We start from the raw sequence: 10993 nt of genomic DNA, 5'->3' as shown, positions 1-10993 counted from the left end.
GTTGAAGCAGACCATCATAAACGAGAGATACAGCGGCATTAAGCTGAATTCCCTGTAGAAATTAAACTCATGACAGTATTTATTGACATCTGTTGAAGTGGGGTTCAAGTAGAAAATAAATTTGACGGGAACTCCGAGATGGCGCTTATTTGATGAGCCCCGTGAATGGCGAGACAGGTGGTGGGCTGTCGAAGGGTTTTCAGAATCCATATGAGTAGTGCGTCATGCCTAAACACTGATATCTTTGACTATTCTTTTGTATGAGAACCTCCAGAGGCTTGGATTTAAATCCGTTTCACGGTGGGTTGTAGATTAGGTGGATTATTTTTACTTCTAGTACCAAAGGTGATGAATTCTTCGTCTCCCTCAAACTGAGTCAGCTGCGCAGTAAACCGATGCTTTTGAAAGCACGTACAATCATCGAAATGGACAATTCTTGGTGCATTCGGTCCAACAAAAATTATCGGTTCCACATGAAATTACACAATAATACAATGGTATGTGAATTCAAATCCAATATCGTTTATGCACCTGGACGACGACAACGTCCGGCCAGGTAGAGGAACAACGCATGGGGTAACTACTTGGTCGCAGACGAGGTTCAAGTGCATCAGTTCCGCGTGAGAACATTGTCCAGGACAAGCCAGCTGGCAAGCAGAAAGTCCCCATTTAGAATACGTGACACTTTTCGGCTACATCATGGGTGCTTGGGTGAAAATTGGAAATTATCTACAGCGCAAATGCACGTACACCATGTAATGGGGACTACCACTTTTGCCATCGTAGGCCACTGGACTGTAACTTACATCGGACCATCGAAAAGACCAAATACTTTTGAATTCACACCGTACTATATGCATACCCATGGAAATCGACCCAAACCTGCACTACGGTTTGCAACAAAAGAGGCGCTAAAAACAGACATAATACAACACCTTTCACCCCGTGAAAGACTCACCGTGGTGCGTATACATTCACTAGACTGTTCAATTGCCTCTTTTATCGCCTCTGAGAGCAAACGTTTGTCTGCGGTAGTCGTAGATCGGGATTCAATTGTCGTTCGACTTGTGTTGGGACTAGCACTGTGTTCGGTTTGCGCTTGACGCTCCGAAGAGTGTTCGGACTTAGACACCTCCGGATGAGAGCTTAACGAGATACTCCCCAAAACCGCATGTACACCACGATCAACCAAACCAGGAGGGCCGTCGGTTTGGACGCCGGAAGTTGTTATATCAGGAACTTGCTGCAGCGTTTGAGAGCCTTGACTGCGCAGTAGTATGCTTTCAGTGGCCACGCCAACATGAACAGCGTGGATACGCGACGTCATGGAAGACTTGTTCATTAGCAAAGGACGAGCTTCTACCATCTGGGACTCAGTTAACACAATTGGTGGTGGTGCTGCGACCTTTGGTGCTTCCTGTACAGGGATTTCCTGCAAAGACGGGGATGTAGATGTCGACTGCCGACGTTGTTGTGGTTTCGCCTCTACTCCAATCGTCTTGTTTTCTTTCCTAAGGACACTCAGAACAGTGCGCACAAAAGATTCACGACTTTTGTAGCAACTGCGAAGCAGCGTGGTAATCAGCTTACGTGTAACTTCTGAGTGCTGGGCCAGGTTTTGTTCTACCCAATCGTGCAGCGCCGCATCAGATTCGACTGCTGTGCACCCGAATTCACGTTTAATTGGCTGTGGGCACAAGGTACCTGCATCTTTTGTAGACGGACGAACGTTTACGGCGAAGCATTGTTTAGTTGCTGGATCTATCGGGGAAGCCATGGTTGCCATTGTACGAGTTGTCATCAGTGGCGACTGAATAGCCACGTCACGCGTCACTGCACGTCGTACGACAGGTGACTCAAGATGGATGGCTTCTTCTTGTTTCACAGACGGACGATTTCCTTTCACTGTCCGAACCTCTTCTTCGATTATTTCCTCTACCTCGGTGCTAGCACCTTGATCATTATTCTGTATTTCCAACAACAATTGCTCATAGTTTTCCCGCATGTGTTCCAGCTCCATTTGCAATTGGAGCACTTTTTCCTCAGTGGCGTCGTAATCATGAGGACCATTGGCCGTTTCTTCGTCATCAAGATGCCCATCTACCAAGGGCACCGCAGTGTTGTCCATTTCTGAATGAAGGTAGTTGGTCAACTGAGGGTGGGTTTCCTGTTCAACCCTCACTGCGTAATAGCTACCTCCGGTGAAAAATAAGTCGCGATCTTCTGCTGGTTCAGCCGTGGAATAGTGTGGATTAGCCGTGCCGGAGAGTGCGTACGATGTGCTTCCCAAACCAGTACCATTGTTGTATCCATCCCACATAACTAGATGCTTCTGACTATGCATGACGAAGAAGGATCTGGCAGGTACAATTGAGCACCCCGATCAAAACAAAATCATAAATGGTGAGCTCCGATGGGGCTAAAAATAAATACAGCAGAAATGGGTTCGTAATCGATGGACAGAATGCCAACGAGTCCCAAATTTAGTGCAAATAAAGAATACCACAATGACGTGCAGGATTTCTTTTGGCTACGGGAGTGCCCATCACCAGTTTACACGAACTATGTCCACCTAACATGAGATCGATAGGAAAGCAGAATAAAACTGAAGAAACTAGCAAATGAGTGGTAAGCTGCAACGAACGACTGGATGCGGAAAACAGAAGGACTCAAACCCACAAGGCTGACGTTGGCTTCCCGCTTCAGTTTTTACTGTTCATATAAACTCACAACTCACCAAGCCATCAACACTTGACCAGTGTAGTTCACTATTCAACAGACAAAACATCCTATTTAAAAATGGTAGTTGAGGATAACGTCTGGTAATCCTACAAAGATCATTTCGTTCAGTGTTTCAAGGAGATCGGGTCGGTCATTTTAACATGTACGAAATGTCACTAAAGCTACCATCAACAACAGAATGAACAAAACAAAATAAAAAAAATAAACATCCCGACGTAAAGCTGCTACCTTGACGTGATGGTCGGCCTTGAGTGCTGGAATGACCCCGTGAGCTACACTGGCTGGAAGGTCGTTCCACAAGGTACAACCATGCCAGGAAGGCCAAAGGGGAGCAGCCAGACCAAGAGCAGCGAGACCCCGTACCACGAGTAATCGTGCTACGAGGCGGTCTGGGGGTAACGTCGTACTGTCCTCTACGACAGGAGTGTGAAGATAGTGAGGTATTTCCCCAGAAGACCAGCATGTCCATATTTATGGAAGCAGCGATGCTGCCTTCCCTCGAGGAAGAACGGGTTATAAAAGGTTGGCCCCAGAAACTGCACACTCCGATCGCCCAACGGTTGACCGTGACCGCCGGCGCATTATCCAATTTCGGTCGAAATACTTTTGAACCAAGGAGCCCGAAGCTATTCAAAAGACACCTGCTGTGCGCAGCCGCATCAGGAATGAGACAGTAATGCCTTATTCCCTGCGCCCTCGGGTCAGACCAACCCCCTGCAGCCGAGCAGGTCAGACTGTTGAGTCATCGGCTCCGGGAAGGGTTTCCAAAGAAAACCTTACTGTCCGCTGCCTCGTGGGTCAGACTTTTGAGTTAAAGGCTCAAGGTGGGGTTGTAGCTATCCGGTTACCCACATAGTTGACTGTTCAGCTCACAGTCGCTCACTGGATCACGAGACTTGTCTTTTTTCATACTCGCAAACCACGTCACATAAAGCTGACTCATCGGACACCGATTGTCTGTATCGTCTAGTGAGCATAGCAACTACTCATGTGCTGACGCGCCCACGTACACGCAAACGGACCTACATATAGGGAAACCGAACACAATCGGCACACAGACTCGCGCGCGCGCAGGGAGCAGGAAGTCAACCGCTCTCCACAAGTCCACAGACAATTATGGAACACGTGCAGCAGTCGCACTGCGGAGAAAAACACGTTCCCGCCGTCCTGACTTTCACCAAGGAATTCTCAAGGACGATAAGTTCCTTTTTTGACTTGCTCCCATTTTCGCATTGTATTTATTTATATACGTGTTGCAACCCACCACTGTCAACCATGCTAAAACTTTTATTAGTGCATACACCTGATTTGTATTATGGCCATCAGCAGCAGTGCACTAATAGGGTAACTCAACCAACCCCCTTCCTCGGCCTGGGCAACCGAGAAGTATCATTTGCCCGCGCAGTTCGGTGTCCACCGATGTCCCTCCCTAACCCCTACCCACCACACAAACAGACGTCCCTGGGCCACTTGACTGTCAGTTATCTGACCAAAGGGCGTTATGCTCCTCGCTGCTTACTAACAATAAACATAATCACACCCTTCTAAATCCACGAGAAACGTTCAATATGAGAGCCAAAGTCCTTACTCTATGTCAAATTGGCAAACGGGCAATGCTTGCTGAGACCTTAGACTCCCTTAAAATTGATGTATGCTGTGTCTCGAAACACGCATACAAGACCCGAGCAGCTTATGCATCTCAGAACGTCAAGAATGGACTCAGCTCTTTCACATTTCTCCCTCCATATGTCCGGTGACCCGGGAGCGATGACTCGTAGGATATTTTGTGTGGGAGCTGCACTCAGCCCCAGAGCTAAACGCGCTACGCTGGATTGGATCCCAGTGAACAGCCGACTTTGCACCATCCGGTTATCCAGTTAAATCAATCTCAATGCCTCCCGGCATAAAAAGCGGTGCCTGTTTTTGGTGTCGGCTTATGCCCCAACGGACTGCAGTTCTGATGCGGAGAAGGATACTTTCTATCGAGAGCTATCCGGGCTCATTCATCAATCAAAATGCACTGATATTGTGATACTTGCAGGCTATCTAAATTCTCAAGTAGGCCGTCTGAGCTCTTTGGAGTCGCATTTGGGTAGTCGATTCGGAGTCGATGCTCGCCGCGCAAACAACGAAGATCGACTCCTTCCGTTGTGAGCTGATCATGAACTGTTTCTGGCAAGTACTAACTTTCAGCACCGCGTAACCTGGCGGCCACCAACTGCAAATCAACTGTAGACCCAGTTGGGCCATATGGCCATCAGCCACCCGTGGAGAGCCACAATTCAAGGCTGCCGTTCTTTCTGGGGCACACCACTTGATTCCGACCACGCCATAGTGCGTGCACGCCTGTCAGTTCGTTTCGCTTCAGGCCCTCGCAACTCAGCAAGAAGCATACCAATCCACTGTCTTCAAAGAACTACCATAGCTCAACAGTACCACAGTAAACCAACACTGTGGCGGTAGTGAGCATGGGGATGAAGCGCGGTAAAATATGAAAGGAGCTATGTCAGCGGCGTTCAGTGCTGTCCGTCCGACTTCTCCGATTCGACCACAAGTCCACTGGATGTCATCGAGATCGCTATCCATGATCGATGCCAGGAAAGCTATACCAGCAGGCAACGAGTTTGACGGCGTACGCAAATCCCTCAAACGCCAAATAGGAAAGACCGAGAGCTCTGGTGGACATCGAAAGCTCGAGAGATGGAAAGGCCCTTGCTACTGGAAACAGCCATGCCCTATATCAACTGGCCTAGGAAAGCAAAGGTCAGCGAAAAGATAAGTAAAAAAGATGGCTCATTAATTAACTCGCAAAAACGCCGACTGGAAAGATGGGCGGAACACTTCGAAGAACAGTTCAGCTGGCCTCCTTCAACACAGCCTGTGGAGATAATGCCCACGGGCGAATGGAATGTAAACCTTGATCGCCCTTCGGAAGAAATAAGGTACGAAAGAGACCTTCTAAAACGCAAAAAGGCACCAAGATCGGACGGTCTGTATCCAGCCCTCCTTAAAGAAGGTGGGATGTCCCTGGTGACCCATCTGACAAACCTTATTGGTACCATATGAGACGAAGAGGTGCCAGGAGAATTGGACATGTTGACGGTTATCCCTATCTTCAAAAAGGGTACGCGGACACTGTGTGAAAACCACCATGGCATCAACCTGTTAGCTGTTGCATCGAAGGTGCTCTCTGGCCTTATCCTTCGAAGGCTGATTGAACATAGGGAGAGGCAGATCCGTGAAAACCAAGCTGGGTTCTGTCCTGCAAGAGGTTGCATCGATCATAGCTTCACCCTCCGACAGATTCCGGAACAGCGACACTGCCTTCCACAGTCAACAATAGTTGTGTTTCTTTATCTGAAAGCTGCCTTTTATTCTGTGGCAGTGTATGTGGAGCAAATATATCCCCCATAAATTCTTGACCCTCCGTCAGGCGCTGCACGCCAACTCCCGCGGCCGTTGGCTCTCGCCTGAGTTCACCACATCGAGTTGTATCCGACAAGCCGTGCTCTTTCACCTTTCCTCTTCGAATTCATCACTGATGCGATCATGGAAGATTCACTACCAGCCCCCAATGCCTGTGAGGTCGAAGTGCTCCAAGGGCGTCCGCTCACAGATATCGAGTACGCAGACGACATAGCTTTTCTGGGATCTGACCCCATGGTAATGCAAACAATATTAAATAATCTCAATAATTATGCCTCACGGTTCGGCATGCGCTTCACACCTGCAAAGTGTAAAGTGCTACTGCAAGATTGGGTGGGCTCGAACCCTAGCCTCATGCTTGAGGATGAACCGATTGAGGTAGTAGACAAATTTGTTTACCTGGGCAGCTGTATCGGTCCCGGCGGTCTCATGAAAGATGACATTTTCATCCGGATTGAGAAGGCCAGAGCAGCTCTGGTGAACATGCGTCACCTGTGTCGTAGGCGTGGCATCAGCTTCTCTGTCAAGGGTCGAGTGTACAATGCTGAGGTGCGCTCCATTTTACTATACGGATCAGAAACCTGGCAGCTGCGCGCCGAGGACGTCAAAAGACTTTCAGTGTTTGACCATCGATGTCTTCGGAGCATTGCCCGAATCTGGTGGGAACACCGGACCAGCAATGCTGAAGTCTGTCGAATGGTATTCGGGAGAAATAACTCACCCTCGATAGATGAACTGATCACATTGCATAGGTTGCGCTGGTTTGGCCACGTGTTGCGTATGCCAGTCGACCGACTTCCTCGAAGGGTTCTTTTCGCACAACCACGTGAAGGGTGGAAGAGAGCCAGAGGCAGTCAAACAATGACTTGGCAGCGAAGTATGAAAGCCATTACCAGCAAACTCAGCTGCACTGGTCACTGCCGTCTTCCTGGATGGGAACCCCGAGACGGGCCACATCAGTGGCTAGAAACATTGTCAGACATGGCCCAGTCGCGCCCTCAGTGGCACCCATGCATCCAAGCTACTGCATTCAATGCATAGCTCCTTTTCCATCCCCCTCCCACTTGACAGCCCACTGACAGTGCTGGATTTATGCACCAATTTATCAGCTCCCGCCGGCAATGTGCAGCTACCTACCCCTCCCCCCAAACCATCAGTGAACGAACCTGCGGCAGCTACAACCACTGTACGACGAGTACGCGGTTATTACAGCTGGCAATGATGACAATGATGATGATGAATGCCCCGGAAGTTCGTGAACACAATAAGCTCTTTGTATTCCCAGAATTCCGGACGTTTGAGAGTATACGGCGAGCTCTCCGGAAGCTTCCGTACACAAAGTGGTGTCCTTCAAGGATGCTCATTCTTCCCATTCTTGTTTAACTTTGTGATCGATGAAATCTTGAGACGAATGGTGGAGGGTCTCTGAAACCCCGGTGTACAAACAGCCTGCGACGAAACCTTGTCGATCTGGAATATGCAGACGACATCGTTCTCATGTTCGGAGAAAAGTAGAAGGCTCAAGTATTCTTGGATAAACTGACCAAATTCATCCTGTTCTTTAGTATGTACTTTGCACCCACAAAATGTAAGGTCATGCTCCTGGACATGCAGTCGCTGAACACACCATTTACAATCCAAGGGGAAGCACTCGAAGTTGTGGAGCATTTTACACATCTTGGAAGTTGTATCAGTTCCAACTGTAGTGTGACGGATGAGGTCAATGCACGAATCATCAAGGCTCGGGTCGCGTTTGCTAATTTGAGACACCTATGGCGTCAACGTGGTGTATCCCTAAATCACAAGGGACGTGTGCATCAAGCTATAGTGCGGGCTGTTTTGTTGTATGGCTGTGAGACTTGGCAGGTTCGGGCAGTGGAACTGAGACGTCTTCAGGTGTTCCACAATCGTGGTCTCAGAACCATAGCTCGTGTGAGTTGGTGTCGGCGTAACGATGCAGTTAGAAAGCGAGTTTCCGGTTGTGCAACGGGCATTTCCATTGAAGAATGTGTCCGCTGCGTTGGTTGGGACATGTGTTGCGTATGTCTAGCCATCGTGTGCCGAAGAGAGTGCTGTTTTCCACCCCCAATTCAGAGTGCCGGAAGCAGAGAGGTGACCAACCCTTGACCCGGCAGAGGGGTAAGAAAGAAATCACGAAACGTTTGGGTGCTGTCGGTAACACTCGCCTTCCAGGATGGGGAACGCGCGATCCTCACTGTACCTGGTTGGAGACGCTGCAAGCTATGGCTTCTAACCGATGTCAGTGGCGATCTTGTTGACAGTTTCTATCCAGATTGCCTGAATGGGTGTTTGGAGGTGTGGGAACCAGGCAAGCCGGCAATAAGTCCCTCCCCCGTTCACCTTTATTCTTTCTTCACAATAAGGCTTCCAATTAAATTATGGTTATACGGCAGCGAAACAACGGTGTTGACCACTGATGTCATGTTGTCTTGTCTTCAAAGGGATGGCAGCTTTCAACTTTTGCCCTTGTTTTCAGAAAACACAAGAAGTAGGTGCGGCAACCAGAGACATAAGTCGCATTGTTATCGCCTCACAATGTACTCAGGAGTTTATCCTGCGGATATACAGCAACACTCTGGAACAATAACCGTGAAAATCAGGCAGTATCCAGTTCGAGTTGCGGAGGCACTGCCCACGCCTTAATCTCACAGCTATACATACAGTCATACATACAGAAGACTAAATTCTATTGTCTTCCTTCAGCTGAATATAGCGTTTGACCAAGTCGAACATTGTTTTACGGCGTTGCCTAATCAACAGAAAGATTTCAGCTTACTTCGCTCACTAAGGGGTACTATACCTTTAGAAGTGTAAAGCTCTGAATAATTTTTCTCGAGCGTCCACTATCAAAGTTGTGTCCGACAGGATCGTTGCTTCATTCAAAACTGGCAATCGAAAGTAGCACAACGGACATGAGCAAAATAAAAAACAAACCAAACAACTTAGTTCACCCGACTACCGATTTGGGAATCCATTTTACACAACCAAATGCAAAGTCCCTCTTCTACGTTAGATGATTACAGCAAGCGATCTAGCCGTAACGGCCCAACGGTCGGATTCAATAAATATACCTACCTGAATAGATAACCAACTCCTGTCGCCAATATAGCCAACAAAGTGAATACCAAAATAAGGGGAGACCGTTCGGTCTCCAAATTAGCCGTCTACAGTGAAAACGTGACAGTGGCCTGCTCTGAAGGAGTGTATAGAGCTGTTTGCAACTGGTGGTGGTGTGCGGGTGAAAAACCTGAATATTTTGCACGAAGGTAAAAGACAACTAATTATCACCAACCAAACCACATACGTTATGCTGTAACGTGGGAAGGAAGCATCAAAGGCCCGACTCAAAACATGAGTAAAGTTGGCGTGTATCATCTGCCAGGGGGAGATATAGACTCACCTAATCGACTGTTAGAGACCCTCGCCGACGCTACTGAATCCCGAAAGCAGCGCTCTCAAGGCGGTAGTTAGTTTGTTCACCGAGCTGCTCATTTGGCTTCCACTGTCGTTTGTTCGTAGGCGAAAATACCCCATCGATGAACTGCATTGCCCGAAATTGCTTACGTGTATTTGTGTTTGTAAATAAGCACTATTATCGACTTGTGGCGAGATTGTCCAAGTGGTCCGAGCGCCAATTTACTGACCGGAAGGTCCGCGGTTCGAGCCCGAACTCTGCCTCTCAACTTCCCCCGTCTAGGCTTGGGCCCTGGCAGTATCCCAGCCCTCGTGCCTCCTTAATGTGGCATGGCAGCTAGGCAGCGAAAGGGTGCTACAGCTGAACGAGTTTATTTTTTTATCGACTCACTCCAGTTATCTGGAACGATCCCTTTCTGTCACATAGACCCACATAGGCTAAACGGGCACTGAGTGAAACATCCACCGCCATCCTTGAATAGAGCCGGTGGGGGCGAGATGGCTCACTTGATTGGAGTGCAAATTTACTGACCGGAAGTTTGTGGTTCGGAACCGACCTCTGCCTCTCGACTTCCCCCGTCTAGGCTTGGGCAATCTGGCAGTATCCCAGCTGCTGTGCTTCCTTATAGTAGCATGGCAGTTAGGCACCGAAGGGGTGCTACAGCTAAACAACGAACAGTCGCCCTCGGGCGACTTCAACCAAACCTAGCCCACCGTCACGCAACATCAAGCCGAATGTTAGTTTCTGGTATCAAATTACTTATGAAGATTAGTCCCGATGAACTTGGCATGCTAAAAGCAGTCATCTCTTATGTGATATGAGTACCCAGGTCGACCATCGGAACCCCTTGGAACAACATTTAAGCAGCTGATTCGGGGGCAACATCAACCGCACAACAACGTACAACAAGGCCTGTCAGTGTTAGACCAACAAGAAACGGTCCTGAACAGGATGAATTTCTAACACGAACGACCGCGCTGCATAGCCTTAGGGCCGTCAGCTACAAAGCAACCACGACACCCAATGCGCCACGTGGTTTTAAATACTCAAAAATGACGACTCCTCTGGGGAAATAAACTCATTCTGACCAAGTGTAATGTAAGCATGTCATCAGGCCCCCGACAGTCGGCAAGCAGCTTGTCAATTTACTAACTTCAAACAGACCCTGTAGCTCCCCACCCCGAGGAAGCTCCCTGAAGAAGGACGGATTAAGAAATGTCGAACTTAAAACTCGCACACTCCGATCGCCCAGCTGTTGACCGGGACCGCTGGCGCACTCATCATCATCATCATCATCAAAGAAAGACACAGTGTTGGGACTGATGCTTCACTGCCGTACAACCATAAGGTTCGTCTAGTTATATATATATATATATATATATATATATA

The 10993-nt window shown here is 48.4% G+C and overlaps 1 protein-coding gene across 1 annotated transcript in view; it reads right to left on the bottom strand.

Annotated features, from left to right (window-relative positions):
• Positions 1–10993, bottom strand: part of T265_09508 (hypothetical protein) — a gene marked incomplete at both ends in the record, with an annotated part of 71346 nt that overhangs the window by 41947 nt on the left and 18406 nt on the right. Inside the window, 2 exons of the mRNA XM_009175596.1 lie at positions 959–2357; positions 6890–7131. Coding sequence (XP_009173860.1) covers positions 959–2357; positions 6890–7131 — 1641 coding nt within the window. The remainder of the gene's footprint in view (positions 1–958; positions 2358–6889; positions 7132–10993) is intronic.

Source organism: Opisthorchis viverrini (assembly GCF_000715545.1).
Source record: "Opisthorchis viverrini unplaced genomic scaffold opera_v5_280, whole genome shotgun sequence".
NCBI classification, from domain to species: Eukaryota; Metazoa; Platyhelminthes; class Trematoda; order Opisthorchiida; family Opisthorchiidae; genus Opisthorchis; species Opisthorchis viverrini.
Note: the sequence above shows the minus strand (reverse complement) of the source record. Positions and strands in the feature narration are given on the sequence as shown.